Raw genomic sequence first — 23,013 nt, 5'->3', positions numbered from 1 at the left:
TTTTAACGTAATTTATTCAAGACCGAAAAAAATTAAACAGATTCAGTATCAAACATATGCGAAATAATTTATAATCTGTTGTCATCTGTCAATCATCGTTATTTGACATAATTGACAGATGACACAATTTTGACAACCGATTTTTGAACGAGTGTAAAATAGAATAAAAAAACTGCCATAAATTAAAATATTGAATTGAATTAGAATAAAAAAAGCTAAAAAATATCGATTGATTGTTTCATTAATTAAATGCATTCTCATAATCAATTTATGTTATCGTTATCATATGATTAGAAAAATATTGTTTTGCCGACAAACAAAATGCTACCTGCATCATAAGTGTCAGATTGTTTCTGAACGCACTATTTAATGCACAACGAAGAACGGGGTATACTCGGTCGGCGAAAAATTAAAAGACGTCCATATTTGTTGGATATTTCATTAATCCGTGGTTGTGTATTTAGGGCCAGTGGACTATAAACTCAACACTGTGGCTAAGGTGACCCCGTTCCCGAGTATGACTTATTCCGGAAGGAATAAATTCGAGGTGAGCCCATAGTTCGCATCCTACCTTTGTTTGTGTTTTCATCTAAACAGCTGACATCAATGTATCGAAGTACCAAACCCGTTTCTTTGTTCTCCCATGCCTTGATAATCATCGACGAAAAAAAAGATCGAAATTTAAAAACATCTATTGATATGCGATTTTTTTCGAAGTGACGAATGTGTTTGGATTATAATGCAGTTAATTATATAAACACATTATTTTCTTTGTTGCGTCGCCGGTTTAATGACCTTAGACGTTCAGTCAACTCTTAATCACCAATTACCGTTACGCGAATCCCAAAATTACGTGACCCTTGTGATTATTTTTAATTAACAATAAATATTATAATTTAAATAAAAAAATTACACTTATAAAAATAGTCCTTTTAATACATAATAATCATAATATACAATATATGTATTTGAAACAAATAAATGCAGTTTAAATGAAGTAATGTAATTTATGTATTTATTTTCAAATAATGTACTAGCGTTTATTTATGATTTATCCTCACTTTAATACGTCACTTTGATCAGCGAGGTTCCCATATTATTACTTGTCTCAATGCTTTACTAGTCCAGATTACTTAGACTTTTTAGAATTAAATGAAAAAACTCAAGTTAACATAAAATTACTCAAGTCAACACAATTAATTAAAAATAGGATCATTAATTTAAGGGATAAAACCTATCCTATGTGTTAGAGCGTATACGCACTATGCGGGTAGCCGCATTGCGGGTAGCCATCCAGCTGACCGCAAGCACAATTATGTACGTAATATTCATTTCTATGCGCACTGTGCGGTCTGCGGTAGCCGCATCGCAGTGCGCATAGAAATGAATATTACATACATAATTGTGCTTGCGGTCAGCCGGACGGCTACCCGCAATGCGGCTACCCGCATAGTGCGTATACGCTCTTAATCCAAGTTACCCTCTATACGTGTGCTTTATTTCATTGTAATCGGTTCAGTAGTATTTGCGTGAAAGAGTAACAGACATGCATACACATACATCCATCCTCACAAACTTTCACATTTATTATATCGGTAGGATTTATTTTCTGACAATTTTTAACAAATCAATTTTCATGAGAAAAAGAAAAGCTATTTTATATAAAACCAACCAGGAAATAATTAAAACAAATTTATTACCATAAAAACAACATTTGTCATATACAAACATAATACAATATTAACAGATAATACAATTAATGTACTACAGACTTGATAAAATAAGGATTACACAGATTAGATAACAGTGTTTATAAACATTGTTACAACCATAACATAGGAGTAATATAATTATATTATAGACTCGATTTGTCCCAAGATATGAGTATTTTTATACATAGCAACGGCGTCACACTAAGTTTTATTATTAACTAGCTTTTAGAGCAGTTGGCTTCACTTTAACCTGGGTAGAAAGTAGCATCGTCTATATTTTTAGAATCAGATGGAATTTACTCTTAATACAGTAAGTAGAACATTTTATTTGTCCATAAAAGGCCGGCAAAGCACCTGCAACACTTCTAGTGTTACAAGTGTTTATGGGCGGTGGTGACCACTTAACATCGGGTGGCCTACCTGCTCCTTTGACACCTGACATAAAAAAAAGACGTGTGTCACTCGGGGATTGCCGCGGTAAAGCTATTGCATGCTATGCCTTCAAGCCACACCTCCATGCCCGTCGGGGTGGGGAGCGTGAGGTTGTTTCGTTACGGAATTTCTCCATTCGGTCCCCGCGCTCAAGGCCCGCGATAGAAACTATGCAATAGCTTAAAAATTCTCGATTGTCGTATCTTACATAAGAGTAGGGTTTTCTTCATTTTTCTGTTTTTTCCTGTTTACAGATCGCTCGGTTTTCGGGCGAAGATGAAAATCATATAAACAAAAAACTACCAAAAGAACTACTGCTGCGAATACTCTCTTACCTCGACGTAGTTTCATTATGTAGATGTGCTCAGGTAAATATAATGTTTTTATAGATGTTATATTATTACTAGCTTCCGCCCACGACTTTGTACGTGCATCCCCGTTTTTCCCCGTTCCCGCAAGAATTTCGGGAAATCCTTTCTTACGGATGCCTACGTCCTAACATCTACCTGCATGCCAAATTTCAGCCCGATACGTCCAGTGGTTTGGGCTGTGTGTTGATAGATCACTATATCAGTCACCTTTGAGTTTTATATATATAGATGTGCCTCCTTGGTGTAGTGGCTTCGATTCACTGCTAGGTAATAAAAAAATAATCATTAGTCTTTGACGCACTTTAAACCACTATAGCCTATTAAATGGTCGCCAAGCAATGTCCGAGCATCCGATTCATTGAAATTAACACCTTATAACAGGGCAGTAATGTTCAATATCTATTGTATTGTTTATCAGAAAACTCTGCCTAGTTCACGCGTAGGCATAGTTTTGTTACGGACCTTTTTTGAGCGTGATTGTGATTCTAGCTGTTAATGTACGTCATTATTGTTTGTAGTTAGGTCACTTACATCAAATCAATTTTTCTAAGGAAACAGATATGAAATGCATCTGATTAACTGTAATAAGCATTATTTGCTTGAAATCTTACAAATGAAAAATAAGCATTAATAAAAAAAGATTTATTCCAGGTATCAAAATTATGGAATATCTTGGCTCTGGACGGCTCCAACTGGCAAAGAATTGACTTATTCGACTTCCAAAGAGATGTAGAGGTATGTATCTAACTTATAATAAACTAGACACTTCCGATTGGTTTGCGTTAAAAATATAATAATAAATAGCTTTCATTAGAGAATAACACTTAAAAAAAGAGAAATAATATGTTAAATAGGCGGCCTTATCGCTGTAAGCGATCTCTGCCAGGCAACCTTATAAAAATATTGTAAGCGAAAGGCAACTGAAGTAAAACGTGGCTAATTAGCCACCTGCACCTGTTACCAGAGCTAATAACACCTTTTTACTTGTAGTTTAAATGTATTTTTCTCCATTCCAGGGTCCAGTAATAGAGAATATATCGCAAAGATGCGGCGGATTTCTGCGTCAACTCTCACTGAGGGGTTGCGAGAGCATAGCCGATGGATCTATGAAAACTTTAGCTCAAGTAAATAATTTTAATTTATTAGCTACTCCGGTTTAAACTGGTTTGATAATATAGGCTTTATTATAGAATGATTTAGGTCGAAATTCATTTTTATTACAATACTAGCTGCTCCGCGCGGTTTCACCCCCGTGGCTCCACCCCTGTTGATCGTAGCGTGATGATATATAGCCTATAACCTTCCTATAAATGGGCTATCTAACACCGAAAGAATTTTTCAAATCGGCCCAGTAGTTCCCGAGATTAGCGCGTTCAAACAAACAAACAAACTGTTCAGCTTTATAATATTATTAATATGCTTTCGACTGGCCTTTTGAAATTATTTTGAAGAGCTTTTGAGTTAAAACAAAAGGTTATTTTTCAAAAAATAATTTACTATATGTATGCAACTTTACAGAAATACGTCGAATCACGCGTGGTAAGGATAAGAAAAAGATGGCGCGTAACGGAAAAATGTCACGCGTAACGAAAAAATGTTACACTGAATTTTTTTCAACCCCGATAAAGAAGTTTCACTTCAAAAAATTCTCTTTTGCTGTCACGAAATTATCTTATATGCCAAGTGCCTATATTAGTAAGATCTAAAAAATAAAAAAAAATGTATGCGTGTACTAGAGTACACACGTAAGAAGTGAAACTTCTTTATGACCTTAAAAATGTCACGAGTATGGCGTAACGCAAAAATGTCACGCGTACGGCGTAACGCAAAAATGTTACACTAAATTTTTGTCCAACCCCGATAAAGAAGTTTCACTTCAAAAACTGCATTTAATTCGTGTACATATTATATCTTGTTTTATGAATAATTAATATTTCTTTCAGTCTTGTCCGAACATAGAAGATTTAAACTTGAACAAATGTAAGAAGCTCACGGATCAAACATGTCAGGCGTTGGGCAGGCGGTGTAGCAAGTTGCAGAGGTAAACATACATACATACACATTTTTTTTTATTTGCAACACAAACACATAACAATAATATAGGTACAATACTTATTTCACTTTAAACCTTATTGACTAATTGTTATTGCAATAACATGTGTTACTACTAGACTATAAATTACAATCGCTTACACATAAATAAAGAGTTATCAATAACTAATAGATAATAGGTAATTTAAAAAGGGAAATGGTATAAAAACTACAAGAGACAAATTTCTAATCTATTGAAGGATTATAGATACATCTGCTATTTGGTACAATTGGTAGAAATATGGGATACTAGATTTCCGCCCGCGGCTTCGCCCGCGTTTTCAAAGGAAAACCCGCATAGTTCCCGTTCCCGTGGGATTTCCGGGATAAAACCTATCCTATGTGTTAATCCAAGTTACCCTCTATATGTGTGCTAAATTTCATTATAATCGGTTCAGTAGTTTTTACGTGAAAGAGTAACAAACATCCATACAAAGTTTCGCCTTTATAATAGTACTAGATTTGCTATTTATAAACAGAAACTAGGTATATTTTATTGACTGGAACTTTATTTTAAGGAATGAAATAACAACATAAAGTCTACTATACTAGCTTACCGCCCGCGGCATCGTTCGCTTTGTCTAAAACCTAATAAATTATATACTTACTGGAAAATTACTCTATCTATTAAAAAAAACGCATCAAAATCCGATGCGCAGTTTTAAAGATTTAAGCATAAGGGACAGAGAAAGCGACTTTGTTTTATACTGTGTAGTGACTATTTTAGCATATTATTATGTCAATTGGTTCTAAATTAGTTTTCCATCGAAAATTATTAAATAATATGTTTATTTTTTAGGATCAACCTCGATTCCTGTCCAAGTATATCAGATATATCATTGAAAGCTCTCTCAGATGGATGTCCGGTAAGTTTTTTGTCATAAAAAATAACATTATGTCAAATAATATGAGTTAACATGAAGACATGACTTGACATGACTTTCCAACAAGTCATGTGTGAAACTGACATGACATGTTTTGACATAAATATGACATATGACAGAGTTAAATCATATTATGTAAAAATATTTTATAAGACATCACTTTTATACATTTATATTCAATCAAAAGTAATTAAATAAATAAAAAAGAGTGTGCCAGAATTGAAACTTCTTTCTCAAGATTCAAAGATACCAAAATCGTCGCCTTACTCCATGACGTGACGGTATTGCCATGACACGACCTTGAAATTTTACTTTAACGCGCCTGAAGGTGTTTCACTTCAAAAATTTAAAATGTATTAAATAACTAAAATTATAATTTAGTAAACATTTTCATTATTATTTCAGTTATTAACACACGTAAATGTATCCTGGTGTCAGTCGATAACGGAAAATGGCGTCGAAGCGCTGGCAAGAGGTTGCCCAAAGTTAAAGAGTTTCATCTGTAGAGGTACAGCAATTATACATTTTTGGAACAGAATTTAGATACACGATTATTAAATTAAACTTAACACAATAAATAAATATTTCAGGCTGTAAAAACGTTAACGACAAAGCAGTATCATGCTTAGCCACATATTGTCCAGATTTGGAGGTACTCAACGTGCAGGGGTGTGATGTGAGTATTAATTTGTTAATTATTTAAATAAACAATTTTAAATTATATGGCATAACTAGCGGTCCGCCCCGGCTTCGCCCGTGGTACCTACATGTTTAAACTATCCTATCTCTCAAGTTGTATCGAACTGCACATGGTGTGCGAATTTTATTATAATCGGTTAAGTGGTTTAGGAGTCCATTGAGGACAAACATTGTGACACGAGATTTATATATATTAACATGTCATAAAACATGGCATAATATATTTTAAAATGTATATGAGTTGTCAAATTGTCATGACATGACATGACATTAAGTCATGTTTGTACAAAGTATGAGTTTATAATGTTCATAGTGTAGGAATACGTAAATTAATATAGAAAGAATAAATCTATAATCGACACCTACCTATCGACACATACACATAAAATACTTATGTACACACATACACATAAAATAATACATACTTTACGGAAACATTCCGTTCTATTCGCACAATAAAAAAAATGTGTGCGTGTACTAGTGTACACACGTAAGAAGTGAAACTTCTTTATGTCCTTATTTTTCAATAAATAATTTACTATATGCAACTTTACAGAAATACGTGGAATCACGCGTGGTAGGGATAAGAAAGAGATGGCGCGTAACGGAAAAATGTCACGCGTAACGAAAAAATATATGTATAATTAATTTAATTTTTACGAATTAAATTATTATAGATATTAATTTCGATGATTAACGACCTCGTTTATTACCAGAACATAACAGAACAGAGTCAGCGTATTGCACTCGGCATTACGCTGACTCTGTGTCTCTTGTTGTTTGCGTCTGACTGTTATTACTTTTATCAATATTTATTATTATTGTCTATACATATATGTAAAAGTAGTTTATTTTTTACGAATTAAATAGATATTAATTTCGATGATTAACGATCTCTTTTATTACCAGAACATAACAGACGAATCCATTTCCCGTCTGGGCGGGGCATTACGCAGACTCTGCGTGTCTGGTTGTTCCCGTCTGACAGACGCTTCATTATGTGCGTTAGCAGCACATTGTCCAGATTTGGCCACATTGGAGTTGGCTCAATGCGCTCAACTTACTGATGCTGGTTTTCAGGCACTTGCTAGGGTAAGTTAGGTTTTTATAACTGTTCTTCTTTTTATTTTTGAAGTGAAAACTTCTTTAGCGGCGTTGGGTATAAAATCTTAAACTCGCGTCAGGACACGTGGCCTGATCGAAAAAGCGTAAGACGGATTTTTTTTTTAGCCCTTATATTCCATGCGTAAGACGGATACCATTCCAAAATATCAAACATGCTCAACGTTAATAATCAAGTTTTCACTTCTGCCGGCACTCCCCCAGTGCAACCCGTCTTTTTTGTTCATATATTTATTTATGCTCTGCCTTACTCCTATCCTGTACTTAATTTCTCTCTGTACAACCGGTTGTCTGGAAGAAATCGCTATTTAGCGATAAGCCCGCCGTTTCTTAATGTATCCTAGATTAAGTCTCAATTTGTTATTTTTAAGAGCAATAATGAATTTAAAATAAATTAAAATAAATAATAAGTGTCTGGTTGGGAGTGTCTCAAGTGTCTGGTTGATTGTTTTTCCGTGTTGTTTATTGTATTGTATGTGTGAGTAGAAAAATAGTTGTTTGGTTGATTTGTGGGATGAGGTGTAATTTTAGAGGGTGTGATATATTATGTAGTTAGATATAAATAAGTTACATATTATGTAATATTGAAATGATTTTAAAAGAGCAACTATGGAGTTTCTTGCCGATTCTTCTCCATAGATACTGCTTTCCGAATCGGTAGTAAATGTTAAAAATACTTATGTAATGACGATTCGAAAGTGCTACTAAATAGTAGTCTAATTGAATAAATGAATGTTTGAGTTTGAGTTTGGTCTGGTTGAGATATAACTGTTAATAGATCGTCTGGTAAAGTGTATCTGCTAAAATATGTTTGTAATTGTGTGATCTCTAACGTAATATACAAGATGATTTTTTTTTCATTGGCGAATTGAATTATTTATCTATAAAAGCAATTATATTATACGCACAGTGTAATTTTATTTTGTCTGTCTCTACAGAGCTGCAGAATGCTGGAACGGATGGACCTAGAAGAGTGTGTTTTAATAACAGATACGACGCTCGTACACCTAGCTATGGGCTGTCCGCGGTTAGAAAAACTGGTAAATTAATATTAATGACTGCCCTAGCGATCCATTGCTTCAGAATCTAATCTAATATCTAATATATATTATAAAGGCGAAAGTTTGTATGGATGTATGGATGTATGGATGTATGGATGTTTGTTACTCTTTCACGTAAAAACTACTGAACCGATTACAATGAAATTTAGCACACATATAGAGGGTAACTTGGATTAACACATAGGATAGTTTTTATCCCAGAAATCCCACGGGAACGGGAACTATGCGGGTTTTCCTTTGCAAACGCGGGCGAAGCCGCGGGCGGAAATCTAGTTTAATATAAATTTGATGAAATGACTTTATAATAATACATAGCAAACAATTTGCTACTATACAAAAATATAACGTATTATAAAACTAGTGAATATTTATCCAAATATTATCTTTCCATTGAGAAAGTTATCACAATAAAGTTGAAAATCTTTTTGGTCATAAATCTTTTTTGACAACCCTAATATTAGCTTTACCTCTAAATTACATCGATTTTTGTATGAACTGTTTGTTACCTACATAAATGTGACTTTATTGGCTAAGTCGTTGGTTCGAATCCCGCCTAGAATCGAATTGTTTCTATTCTATTCTAGAGCAACTTTGGAGTTTCTTGCCGGTTCTTCTCCATAGATACTGCTTTCCGAATCGGTGGTAAATGTTAAAAATATGTATTGACGTTTCAAAAGTGCTTCTAGAAGAAGTCTTATTGAATAAATAAATGTTTGAGTTTGAGTTTTCTTTAAAAATCTATAATTATACAGCATTTAAATTCCATAAAACACTTAATATCAAATTCAACTGTGACTTCGTTGCTATCTGTATCCAATACATATATTTATACTAATGTTATAAAGCTGAAGAGTGTGTTTGTTTGTTTGAACGCGCTAATCAGGAACTACTGGTCCGATTTGAAAAATTATTTCGGTGTTAGATAGCCCATTTATCGAGTAAGGCTATAGGCCTATATATCATCACGCTAAGACCAACAGGAGCGGAGCAATGCGGGTGAAACCACGGAGCGCAGCTAGTTATTAATAAAATATATTTTGCAGACGCTATCTCACTGCGAACTAATAACAGATTACGGGATCAAACAGTTATCAATGTCGCCGTGTGCTGCAGAACATCTTACTGTGCTGGGTGAGATATTTCATTATTTAATTAATGTAAATATGTATGTATAAATAAATAAAATATGGGATAGATATAGACTTTGTTTGTAGCAAATTCTCTGATAAAATGCTGTCCTTTTTATATGTTTAAAGTTGTATTAATACACATGTAAAAAGGTTAAAATTTATCTATGTATTACATTGAGGTATTACGTATAGAGAGGACAGCACGAACAAAATCTGATGGCGGCGCGGGGCGGCTAGTGAGTCATACACTTTGTAGATATTCTGCCTCTTATTACTTATAAATTAAAACCAATCAATGTAACAAATAAATATTGTTTATCTTATTAAAAAAATATGAATAAACTTATCAATTAAAACCAAACAATGTAACAAACAAAATTGGTTTGAGACGATTGACTCTAACTCACAACTTACAAATACAAAGTTACAAATAGTATAAAAGTGATGTCCTCTCTAGTACGTAGTACATAGTAACTCAATGTGAGGAAATCGACATGTCGAAGAATCAAAAGTTCGAAGACATGTGACTTCTATGAGGGTACAGCCCCCCTAGACAAGTGGCTTTCTATTAGCGTAAAGTTGAATAGAATAGATTATGAATGTATGAGATTGACGTTTGATTACGACGACGACGACGATTGATTACGTCAATCTCATACATTCATAATCTATTCTATTGAACTTTACGCTAATAGAAAGCCACTTGTCTAGGGGGGCTGTACCCTCATAGAAGTCCCGTGTCCCAGCAGTGGGAACGTATATGGGCGTATTTGTATATATCAATTTTTGAGTTTTCGTTACTCTCATTAAAATTTTTAATTTACTACAATACTTGTAAACATATACGTATTTTTCCTCTTTATAAAATTAGTATACAATTCAAATATCTATTTCTCTAATAATTATTATTTTATTTCTGTATAAGTTTTAAAGTTAACATAATATGTCTTTATTTCAGGATTGGACAACTGTCCTCTAGTTACGGACGGCGCGTTAGAACATTTGATATCGTGTCACAATTTGCAACTGATCGAATTGTACGACTGCCAGATGGTTACCAGGAATGCTATTCGGAAACTACGTGTGAGTATATACTTTATTTATTTTATTTAATACTAGCTGCGCTCCGTGGTTTTACCCGCAGTGCTCCGCTCCTGTTGCTCTTAGCGTGATTATATATAGCCTATAGCCTTCCTCGATAAATGGGCTATCTAACACCGAAAGAATTTTTCAAATCGGACCAGTAGTTCCCGAGATTAGCGCGCTCAAACAAACAAAATCTTCGGCTTCATAATATTAGTATAGATAACACTACTATATTTTACAACTTGATATTTTAACATTCCGTCTATTATATGAGCATAATATGAGTAACACATTTTTTGAAGTGAAACTTCTTTAGATGCGTTGAGAGTAAAATTTCAGGTCGCGTTATGGCAATACCATCACGTCATGGAGTAAAGCGACGATTTTGCTATCTTTGAATCTTGCCAAAGAAGTTTCACTTCTAACACGTGTGCTCAGCATAAGCTCTTTCGTTTTAAATGTTATTTGTAATAATTATGTTATTTGCGATAAACGGGTTCGAATCCCGCGTCACGTGAGATTTTTACTGTTCCATATATATTTTCTAACTTTTTGACCGCTTCGTCTAAAACCTAATAAATTATATACTAAAACCTTCCTCTTGAATCACTCTATCTATACAAAAAACCGCATCAAAATCCGTTGCGTAGTTTTAAAGATTTAAGCATACATAGGGACATAGGGACAGAAGAAGTGACTTTGTTTTATACTATGTTATTATATTTATTTTTATACAGAACCACCTTCCAAATATAAAAGTGCACGCCTACTTTGCGCCCGTGACTCCGCCCGTCACCGGCGCCGGAGCCAGACCGAGATACTGTAGGTGTTGTAACATCATATGAAATATCGTTAAACTGTATATATTTAGATAAATATCGTTTTGGGGATTAATCGGGTTTGACCATTGAGTTACTATGTACTACGTACTAGAGAGGGCCATACTATTTGTAACACGAGTTAGAGCCCAGCGTCTCAAATATAGCTTATATCCTCTCTATACGTAGTAATAATAACTCAATGGGTTTGACATGGATATGTCATATTTTGTGTGTAATTTTGACATTTATTATTGTTCAAGTCATGTCGAATCGGGGTATAAAATGTCATGTAAAAAAATCAGTTTTCAACTAGTTTGGTAGTTGGATCATTTATATATTGTATTCTATGATTTTATGTCAATAAATATGAATTTTTTTGTATTTGTGTAATTTTTATATGTATTGTGATTTAAGGCTGCTCTTCCACCAATAATGTGGGAGGATGTGTAGCGAGGAATGTGTTTGTGAATAACCAATAGTATCGCTTCATTTAGTTTGAAGTTGGAAGCGTTTAGCGTTTGAAGCGATACTATTGGTTATTTACAAACATATTTACTTACAGTTTATTGGTGGAAAAGCATCCTAAGAGTGTAGAAATATACTTTGTGTATAAGTTGTTTTTGTAAAAAAATCCGCTTGTAACTTTTAAGTTGAAAGTTAGAAGTTGATTTTGACGTGATAACGTTTTTAAAATCGTTTTAGTCGGGTGACATGTTCAGAAACTTGTGTCACACCAAAACCTCACGAGCGCGATCGCAGGTATAACGAGAGAGAGACGGACCGATCTCCCGTCTCATCTCGAGCGCTGCCACCAATAAGACGTTATCACGTAAACATCTCGATCTTAAACCTACTTTACAAACAACCAATTTTTTTTTTAAATTATGTATTTAATAAAAAATCGCAAAAATATAAGTAAACTTTGATTTGTTAACGTTCTAAATGCATTTTCACAGGTAAATAATATGGCCATTTAAAATGTCATTTGCCCGATTAAACCCTAACATATTTTTAGTTTGACATATGTCATCGTAAGCTAATGTGAGGTTATGTCAATAAGTGTTTGACGTCATGTCAAGTTTGTGACTAATTTATGTAAAAAGTCACGTCAATAAAAATGTATGTCGTGTGTATTTTTTTTAATACGTTCGTTGTTACTATTCACAGTGCATATTTTTTATATTTATAGTCGAGCCAATTTAATAGGCAACATTTGACGTCTATCAATTTTATCTTCAATGAGAGGTAACCTGCTTTAAAACATCGATTAAAAGTGAATTAATCGATACGGACTTGAAACATATGGCAATTGAAGTAATCATTGCATTCGATTCTAGATGTCAGAATCCGATTTTACAGTAACGTCTCTAGTGAAAAAAGTTAACTGACACATCATTTTAGCGACGTCAGTTTTTTTAAATCAGAAATTGTATAGTATGTTTAGAATTTTTTATTAGTAAAATCAATTATTAAAATTACTCGTATCGGTGATTATTATTACAAATATGTAATTGTAATTGAAAAAAGTTAAACAAATGACGAACGAAAAACGACGCGGTTGGCGCAGTGGTAAAGTAACTGCCTACTGAGCCGACGGTCCCGGGTGCGATCCCCGGTCAGGGCAAATATTTGTGTGATGAACTCAATTATTTGGTCTTGGGTCTGGGTGTTATTATCTATATTTGTATTTATTAAATATTATATTTATCGTCGCCTAGTACCCACAACACAAGCCTTAATTGAGCTTACTGTGGGACTAGGTCGATTTGTGTAATAATGTCCTATAATATTTATTTATTTATTATTTATTTATTTATTAAATGTGCAGTTCTAACAAAACGAAATAACATATTATTCTATGTCGTCGTTACTAGGTTACGTTGTTGAATTTTGTTGAACTGTCAAATGTTACCTATTAAAATGGCTCTACTATAATTTATGTAATAAGTCATGTCAATAAAAATGTATGTCGTGTGATTTTTTTTATATACGTTCGTTGTTACAATTCACAGTGCATAGTTTTTATATTTAGTAGCAATATCTTTATGAACTTGTATTATATATTTAATATTATTTTCGTCATAATGCTAATTTTATTTTTGTCAAACAAAAAATTGTGTGTGTTTTTATGTATATATCTAATAATTAAACACTAATGAGTTAAGAATCTTATTTTTGTAAATGTTTTTTTATTATGTCAACTTTGTGACAGAATCTGTCAAATCATTTATATTTTTGTATTTTTCATGTCATGATTGTACTATCCATACGTAATATTTGTGATTAAAAAAAACGGAGTTATGTCAAGTTTTTTGTTTATGTCAAAATAGAAATTTAGTTTATTTTGTTATTTGACAATACCTATATAATATATAACAGCATGATTTTTTTAATACAAATATTATACAAACCTTTTAAAATTGGGTTGATCATCCTGGAAATCGTGGGAACGATTAGACCGATATGGAGTTTTAGTCAAGTATAACTTTTGTTGTAAATCATGTTATTGGGACGTAACTTAGTAGATAACTTAACTAGCTTTAAACGCGACTTGGCTTTTGCCTATCCTGGATTAATTTAGGTTATTTTTTTTATTGAAGAATTCCGGGGAAAAATTATAAGAAAAAAAAATCATCTCGTTATGTATGTTTATTTCCCTTTTGGTACATTTGTTAGCATCTTAGCTTAGAATCGAAAGGTCCTAGGTTCGATTCCCGATAGAGACAAATATAAATCTACCTTGTAATGGGTACAGAAGGCTGATCACCTACTTGTCCCTAAAGAAAATCGATCAGTGAAACAGATGTATAATGCATCTGCCCCTTACCCCACTAAGGGACACGGTTTTTCTTATTCATATTTGGTTTTTTAGTGAGAATCCTGTTATAGTTCAAATTATAAGTCAAAAAGAATAAAAATTCGTTTTTTTTTCGTTTCTTTATTTGAAAAACATTCTTTCCGCACAATTAACAAGATTGAAATAATATCAATGTGCATACTTTGTTGCTTACCTTGAAATAAAAACTTAAATAGTCGTATTGTGTAAAAAATATCGTGACATACGATATCGTATCGGATAGAGTAAAACTTGTAAATATTTGGGGAATATTTTATGGGACTTTAAAATGGTAAAAGCGTATTTAATCTCAATAACTAATGTGATTTTTATACACAACTAGCGGTCCGCCCCGGCTTCGCCCGTGGTACATATTTACGTTTTCTCTACATAAGAACCATCCGCGTACTTCAAGGAATATAATAAAAAAAGAATTATCGAAATCGGTTCAGCCGTTCTCGAGTTATGCGCTTACCAACACATTTTGCGATTCATTTTTATATATAAACAATTAAGATGGACTGAGCGTTTGCTATCTCATAAAGTGGATATAGGAGTGAGGGAGACAGAGATATGAAATAAAAGACGTTGAGTTTTTAATATTGCTTTTATTTAAACAATATTATATATTAAAATAATACAATGAATAGAAACCACACAAAATGATGTCTACCAAAGTTTATCACAATCTGTAATTAAAAATTTCTAACAATTCTTTTTAGTGTATAATAACTGTGCCCCGCGATTTTACACGCATTACTCCGCTCCTGCTGGTCTAAGCGTGATGATATATAGCCTTATAGCATACCTCGGAAATTTTTTTCAAGCCGGACCAAGTAGTTCCTGAGATTAGCGCGTTCAAACAAACAAACTATTCTTGCTCAGTCCATTTTCTATTCTGTGAAAAAAACGTAAAATACAAAAAATTAGACGAAGACGCACGTATACGCTCGTCTTCTAGTTAGAAAGGGACGGATATAGCAAATGAGTCAGTGTAAAAAACATGTATTGTAATTTAGTTATATTGTTGTACAATCAATAAATGATGCATTTTTTATTTATTTTTTGTTTTCTTTTTGTTTTTCCATCACCATTTTTTATTTAAGATACATTTTTCAGTTTTTAAACTATCTATTCTATCTATCTATTAGTTACTATCTCTTTCTATTGCTTTTAAATATTCTATGCGAAAGTGAGATACATATAAAAAATAAATTTTGCTTTACAATAAAATACTATTATATTCTGTCTCTCGCTCTAACAAATCAGATACCAATGCGATAGAAAGAGATAGCATTGACAAATACAAAGTGATTACATACTTTTGTTTTTAATCAACTGCTGTGATATTTAAACTTATTTCATATATTATTACCTACATGTGATTGAGTTCTGTGAGAAATAATGTGTTTGATATATAAATATTATTAATAACTCTATATCCTTACTATATTTAACACTTATAACATACTATTATTACTATTTATCTACTATATACTGATAAGTATTATTTACCTTCTATACAGGGTGTCCCACTATCGGTACACTAAGCGCGAAGAGATTTGTAGTCTTGCATACACTGATCACGTAAAAAATAATTAAACAACAAAATCATTTTTATCGGGGTTGGAAAAAAATTTAGTGTAACATTTTTTCGTTACGCGTGACATTTTCCCGTTACACGCCATCTTTTTCCTATCCCTACCACGCGTGATTCGACGTATTTCTGTAAAGTTGCATATAGTAATTTTTTTTGAAAAATAAGGTCATAATGAAGTTTCACCTCTTACGTGTACACGCACACATTTTTTTTTTCTTGAATAACCATGTTTTCTTCTCTAGCTTCGCGCAACTGGCATATACCGTTTCTCTAATGTGAGCATTTTGTCTATGAAAACATAATCTTAAACGATAGCTCACGTGCGGGTGGCAAAAATGGGCGTGTTGCTTGTTATGGGTGTACACAAAGAGTTTTAAGAATTCTTCTATTTGAAAAAAAGATGCATCTGGAATTTTATAAGTATTTTTTGCGTACTCAGCGTATGCAAAACTAAAACCTTCTTTGAGCTTAGTATACCAACAGTGGGACATACTGATAAATATAATTTACCTTCTACATATACCATGTTCGTGTCGAGTGTGTGTTCCATCGCGATAGGTGCAGTGGAGCGCGGCCTTTAGAGTAATTCTAATTTTTTATGATCTTGTACATATTTCGTGTAATAGTTGAAATCTTTATATTTAATATAACAATACTTCGCTTCTATTTTAATATATTATGCTTTGATTGTTTTTTACAGTACTGTAAACCACCAGAATAAATCTGTTTAGTCAGTTATTTTTCTGTTTAAAAAAATTACATATAAATAAGGTTTAAATTAAAAACAATCATACCTACTTATCTATGATAAATGGCTTTTATCATATAAATAAAATAATATAATTTTTCTTTACCCACTAATATGTTAATATCGATTTTTAGTATATAAGATAAAAACCACATCACGTGTTCATTAAACACTAGTTATATATTTAACCAATTAAATTGGATGTGTAATCAACAGTAAATAAGTTATCAAATCAAACAATACTATCAAAATAAAAAAAGACGTGTGTCACTCGGGGACTGCCGCGGTAAAGCTATTGCATAGCATGCCTTCAAGCCACACCTCCGTGCCCGTCGGAGTAGGGAGCGTGAGGTTTTTTCGTTCGGAATTTCTCGATTCGGTCCCCGCGCTCAAGGCCCGCGATAGTAGCTATGCAATAGCTTAAAAAAACAATCTCATTTATGAGTAGGTTACTCATATCTAATCTAATATCTAATATGTATATATTATAAAGGCGAAAGTTTGTAAGGATGTATGGATGTTTGTTACTCTTTCACGTAAAAACTACTGAACCGATTACAATGAAATTGAGCACACATATCTATATGTGTAACTTGGATTAACACATAGGATAGTTTTTATCCCGGAAATCCCACGGGAACGGGAACTATGCGGGTTTTCCTTTGCAAACGCGGGCGAAGCCGCGGGCGGAAATCTAGTAATTAATAATATTGAGTATTTTTATGAAAAACTTTAGTACGCAGATGATCTTCGCTAGCATACGTATATCAGAGTGTGGTGTCGCACCGTTAGGCTACACGTACCGTGTTCCCGCAGCACAATGCGGGTGTCGAGTGTGTGTTCAATCATGTTCTATCGCGATACGTGCAGTGGAACGCGGGGCTTTAGAAATTCGAAATCTGCCACTTTTATAAATCCTTGTTAAATTTCAAATAGGCATTGTCTAGTTTTGATAACTTATTTGCGTAACTAATTGTAATTAGATTAAGGCCAGCATTTAACTAATATAGAATTACCCGAAATTGTTAGACAAGTTCAATCACGTAGTGTTTTTCCCAAATAAAAAATTACTAAATAACCTATACCTTAGAGCTATTACGCACTGTCGACCAGTCGCTGGCGACTCAGTCGCCGGCGACTGTGACTTACTATAGTTTAAATAGGGGCTTGCGCACTTAGTCGTCAGTCGTCCAGGAGTAAGTCCAGTCGCCGGCGACTGAGTCGCCGGCGACTGGTCGACAGTGCGTAATAGCTCTTAATGTTCACCAATAAGAACTGAGATTAAGTGAAAATGTTTTTAACCTGCTTATTAGCTTCACCTGTATGTTTGTATGTTACCGATACCTATAGCCTCAATTTACAGATTTAATTCAAACTTTGTACACGTATAGGATTGGTCACCATACAGTAAATAAACGAGTTTCTCTTAATAAAACACGTTTTTCTTTTTGTGTAGAATGCAGTTGTCACTTAATATGTAAGTGATGGTTTAGATTTTTAGAGCGTACATATTTACCTATATTTTAAGTTTTATGTGCTCTTATATTTTAATTGATATTAAATTCCGAAGAAGGTTATCATGTATAAAACATAAGTTTTACTCTAGCGTGCTCTTTCATGAATTGTTGGTGAATGTTACATAGTATCCTTACCTGAAAATAAATGCAATGAAAATGATTATTTGTTTTATTTATCTTCCCTTTCCTCTATTATATCGAGATTATATTCTGATTTTACATGATCGGTACTAAACTCCTTTTGGTTACCTACTCAATTTGATATATGACAAGGGGACTCATCAATGACACTCGTGTGAGAGAATTAAAACAGAGTAGTATGTGGCTATACCTTCCTATTACAATGTACTCTATGGTGTACAACATAATGCCTATATTGAATTGATATGAAAAGCATGGGGCTACGGGCCCTGCTATGGTTTATATTCCTTGAGTCAATATCAAGAAATAATGCAATTATTATACATGCGAAAGTTTGTGAGGATTTAAGTTTGTTACTCTATCATCTGCTCTATCTTAAACTGCTGATCAGATTTGGATAAAATTTTACATTGAAATAGATCGCATAGTTTGTTTTAAGCACATGAGTTTTTTATTTGGGAGAAAAGCAAAGGGCTAAAACTAAGATTAAATAAGAATCAAAAATATAATAATTACTATTTTATTGATAAGAGGGGATTTCCAAAATAAATTGAATATTTTATTATATTTTAGTTGTCTACTAAACAAATACAGTGCGTACACCTTGCTCGGTCCATCGACCGCGCAAGGTGTGCGCCATAGAGTAATATAATATATACGGGTATAGAGAGCCCGCTCGCAGAATTTTTTGAAGACCGCTAATGTCAATTGATCTGATAAACAGCGCCATCTATTATCGGCATCCACAAACTTGTGAAATGTATAGCTATAGCTATAGACATCTACTATATTACTTGCAATGGTAGGTATACTTTGACTTCAGCTTCTTACTATTTTATTGTATTCAAGTTGAGAGAAAATCAAATACCTAATAAGTAAAATCTTATCACCTTGAATACAGTAAAATAGTAAGAAGATGAAGTCTAAGCATGAGTTTCAGAAAGGGAGTGCATACAAATAAAAACAAATTTTATTTTACAATAATTTATTTATTTACACTTACAGTAATTAACATAGAATTGTAAATTTTGACAATGGTACGGAATTTTTAGAAAATAATTGATTTTGAACAGTATTACATATTTAAATAACAATATTATTTTTAATTGTTACATGTTTATGTTTATTTTTATATGTTTGTGCTGTTGTTTTTATTTCGTCCTCGCCATGATATGTGATTTTGCCAGACTGTATACAACAAGTACATGAATTACTGTATTTTCAAAATAACTTTTTAATGTAGTTTTATGTTTATCACAATTAAAGGGATAATAGGTACACAAATATGTCAGTAAACTTTTTATTTTTTGTTTCAATCCTTTTTTAGGAACATCTTTCTTCAAAAATAATGTCCGTCACTAAATTTTGTTTGATGGATATATTAAAATGATTTTTTATTCTTTTTGTATTCTTTGGAAATTCGTACACTTCACTACGGAGGACTGAGGAGAGGACTCAACTCAACGCGGATCGGCGGATTAATTTCACGAATCACGAAGAACAGTACAAAATATGGAACAAAACTACAAACAAGCGCAAAGCAGCAAGGAGCAGTCGCCATATTTGTGACGTATTTTCACAATCAATATTGGAATCAATTCATTGTGTTGCTATCGTAATTATTACTCAACTTGTAAGTTACACAAAATTTAAAAATATTTATAATACAAGTTCAATTAAATAATTAGATATTTAAATAAATGTTCTTTGTCTTTTTTGTTTTGTAATAAATTATTTCTTATCGATTGTTCTTCCATCTGTGATCGTATAAAGCAACTAATTGTTTTGGATACCGTTAAGAGATGGCGCATTTTGAAAATAAAAACCCCAAATCTGTCATTGTATGGAACTGTCCTACCCCTGGTGTGCGCACTGAGTCATTATTTAATATTATTTCACATATCTACCTAATTATAAGTAATTATGGAGAGTTATTTAAATTCTCAAGGCTGGTACAGCGTATTAAATAAATGTGTTTTTGTATTTGAAACGAAATTTTGTGATGGTTTTTATTTCAAACACGGGTGGTGGAAGGTTGTTCCAGCACTTAGTGGCGCTGTATATGAAACCGCCTCTAAATGATGCAGTGTGGTGCATCTTTATGCTGGCAAATCTGGTTTTGTAATCTGGTCGCTTCGTTGACCTAACCAACCCTTACATGAATTGCTGGTGAATGTTAAATAGTATCCTAACATGAAAATAAATGCATTGAAAATTATTATTTGTTTTATTTTCTTCCCTTTCCTCTATCGGTGCATTTAGATCAAACGAGCGAAGGCTCATTCTAACCCCACTATGTCAAATTATTTTAGTGTAAACAGGCGTAGATCATTCTTTTGCTGTACTTAGTGCGTTCGAAAAGATTCTGTGCAATGTTCTAATACTGACCAACACGGAATGGACTTTTGCTCTTGCTAGATCATTTATAGTAACCATAGAGCTCTAGTTCGTTAGGGTATTAATTATGAAAATAACATACACATTGTCGATGCGCATTTACTATTAAATGCTATTCAATTTTGTATATTTCTCTTTCCTAATACTGCTGAAAAGCGACATAAGGAAGGCGTTGTTTTTGTTCCACTAGTTGATACTAGATGGCGCTGATACAGATATTATTATTCATTGCTATAATAGTTCTCTTTATTGAACACTAGATGGCATTACATTATCAATTTCACTATGAATAAATAATAAATTATGATAGAGCTGTTTTTAAGTGTCCTATGTGAGCTTATATGTGAAGCAAATGCATTTAACACCTTTTTAATTGATTTTTCCATATGGTCTTCCGTCTGTTTGCCAGTTGTATCGAGGAGTCAGGAGAAGGTTTTTCAATTTGAAAATTATGTACTTTATAACACAAACTAGTGGTCCGCCCCGGCATCGCCCGTGGTATTTAAACTCAAAACTCTGCAACTCAAACATTTATTTATTCAATTAGACTAATTCTTCTAGAAGTACTTTTGAATCGTCATTACATTTATTTTACACTAGAGGTCCGCCTCGGCTTCGCCCGTGGTACATATTTCGCAAAAAAAGGTAGCCTATGTCTTTTCTCGGGTATCAAAATATCTCCATACCAAATTTCATGCAAATTGGTTCAGTAGTTTAGGCGTGATTGAGTAACATACAGACAGACAGAGTTACTTTCGCATTTATAATATTAGTATGGATTTACCACCAAATTATATATCAATATGTAGTCTATAGAAGTCAGGGATCACGAAATCCAACGGTGAATTAATTTTTGAAGTCTGTCCCGTAGTTCATGAGTTTAGCGCGTTCAAACAAAAAATAAATCTTCTATCGGTACGAGAATTTTCCAAATCGGTTGTGAATTTTTAGATTGTTAATAGTTCTCTAACGGTAAAATAATGATCAAAATTCGTATTTCGAATAGATTTGCAGTTAAATGAAAAAAATATCTATGATTTTTATTAATTTAACGGTGCTCAAACGAGCTAATGCCCATTCTAACTCCCCACTATGTCAAATTATTTTAGTGTTAACAGGCGTAGAGCATTATTTCGTTGTTCTTATTGTTCGAAAAGAGTCTATACAATGTTCTAATACTGAACAACACGTAGGGGAAAGGGGCCTAAAGTGGGCACAGAGCCTAAAGAGGGCACTCAGTATAGTATCGGAATTTTAAATAATGGCGCGCGCGCGACTCGTGAGCACGATCCCCACACCCCTCCCACCTTGCGGCAGTCGTTGGATTCGCTTGCGAGCACGCATTTACAAGCTGCAACAAATAAATGTTTTTCGACGATTTTTGAAAAATATTGCAAGGTATGTAATATGTGTTCTTTTTATTTTGGTGTTTACAATCCTTTAACCAAAATTTGTTAGTTATTAAGTGGCTATCTGGCCATATTTTGGTTCCATAAAAATCCACGTGTCTAAAAATTTTGAGGTAGAATTACGTCTGAACCTTTCAAATGTCGAAAAAGGCAAAGCGGGCAGGGTAAAGCGGGCACGCGCCCGCTTTGCCCCGTCCGCTAAAATGTTACCTACATTCTTTTGTTAATTTGCTTTTTCCTTTCAGATGACCGCTTATAAACGGCGTAAATATAAGCGTAAAACTTCACAAGCCTCATGGCAACGCTCAACTATGCAGCAAGCAAAACGAGAAGTGCAAGAGTTAGGAAAACCTGTCAAAAAAGTAACAACTAAATATGGGATTCCAAGAACGACATTGCAGACATCTTAAATTGGGTTCGTGTAATGTAAAGCTTGGTAGGTTTACTACTTACTGTCTTTTCTACGGAACGAGAAATGGAGCTTTTGGAATACGTATTCCACATGGACTCTTTATTTTACGGGCTGTCTAAACAAGAATTTTTGGAACTTGTATACCTACCTATTACATTATTTTAGGATTTATAAAAAAATATATATGTATATGAAATAATTGTATCGCTTATTAGAGACTAAATAATGATAGACTGTAAACAGGGCGTTATTTTTTTAAATATTATTTCAGATATATCTGGAAATATTGTACCTACCTAAAAGTTTAAAGCTCCTAAGAAGTTCCTTTGTTTCATATATTCATTTAAAAATAATTGTATGACTGTTTGAAATACATAACTTATAAAATATTTTTGTGTCTTTTACTCTATTTATTATTGTATATATTATTTGTGGCTGTATATTTCGAAATCTACTGTTTAAATCCAGGCCTGCCCGCTTTACCCAACTACTGCCCGTTTTGCCCTAAACGAAAGCCCGCTTTAGGCCTCCCCTTCGGGCAAAG

At 33.2% G+C, this 23,013-nt stretch overlaps 2 protein-coding genes across 2 annotated transcripts; both read left to right on the top strand.

Annotated features, from left to right (window-relative positions):
* The first annotated feature begins 238 nt into the window (after nt 1-238).
* Nucleotides 239-11,588, top strand: LOC149476134 (uncharacterized). The gene is made up of 13 exons (XM_089712275.1): nt 239-547; nt 2,399-2,512; nt 3,167-3,250; nt 3,532-3,639; nt 4,459-4,556; nt 5,406-5,472; nt 5,896-5,998; nt 6,081-6,166; nt 7,099-7,281; nt 8,250-8,351; nt 9,416-9,503; nt 10,461-10,585; nt 11,326-11,588. The coding sequence occupies exons 1-13, from the start codon at nt 518-520 to the stop codon at nt 11,431-11,433; spliced, it is 1,296 nt and encodes a 431-aa protein (XP_089568401.1). The 5' UTR covers nt 239-517; the 3' UTR covers nt 11,434-11,588.
* An 8,665-nt stretch (nt 11,589-20,253) lies between these two features.
* On the top strand, nt 20,254-22,749 carry LOC149476133 (uncharacterized). Its single transcript, XM_089711993.1, has 3 exons — nt 20,254-20,342; nt 21,842-22,046; nt 22,303-22,749. The coding sequence occupies exons 1-3, from the start codon at nt 20,254-20,256 to the stop codon at nt 22,465-22,467; spliced, it is 459 nt and encodes a 152-aa protein (XP_089568119.1). The 3' UTR covers nt 22,468-22,749.
* The last annotated feature ends 264 nt before the right edge of the window (nt 22,750-23,013 follow it).

The sequence above is a fragment of the Colias philodice genome, chromosome 28 (genome assembly GCF_061535455.1).
Source record: "Colias philodice isolate Cphi_HAF_F1 chromosome 28, ilColPhil1 Martin Lab GWU primary, whole genome shotgun sequence".
NCBI lineage: Eukaryota > Metazoa > Arthropoda > Insecta > Lepidoptera > Pieridae > Colias > Colias philodice.
The sequence above is the reverse complement of the archived record's forward strand: the minus strand, read 5'-3'. Positions and strand labels throughout refer to the sequence as shown.

Bases quoted from the DNA above. Each gene is read 5' to 3' on its own strand.
- LOC149476134 (XM_089712275.1), top strand. From the start codon at position 518: ATGACTTATTCCGGAAGGAATAAATTCGAG. The intron at 2,513-3,166 runs GTAAATATAATG...GATTTATTCCAG, and splicing joins CATTATGTAGATGTGCTCAG to GTATCAAAATTATGGAATAT. The intron at 5,999-6,080 runs GTACAGCAATTA...TAAATATTTCAG, and splicing joins AAAGAGTTTCATCTGTAGAG to GCTGTAAAAACGTTAACGAC.
- LOC149476133 (XM_089711993.1), top strand. From the start codon at position 20,254: ATGGTTTTTATTTCAAACACGGGTGGTGGAAGGTTGTTCCAGCACTTA. The intron at 20,343-21,841 runs GTGCATCTTTAT...AACAACACGTAG, and splicing joins CCTCTAAATGATGCAGTGTG to GGGAAAGGGGCCTAAAGTGG. The intron at 22,047-22,302 runs GTATGTAATATG...TTTTCCTTTCAG, and splicing joins TTTTTGAAAAATATTGCAAG to ATGACCGCTTATAAACGGCG.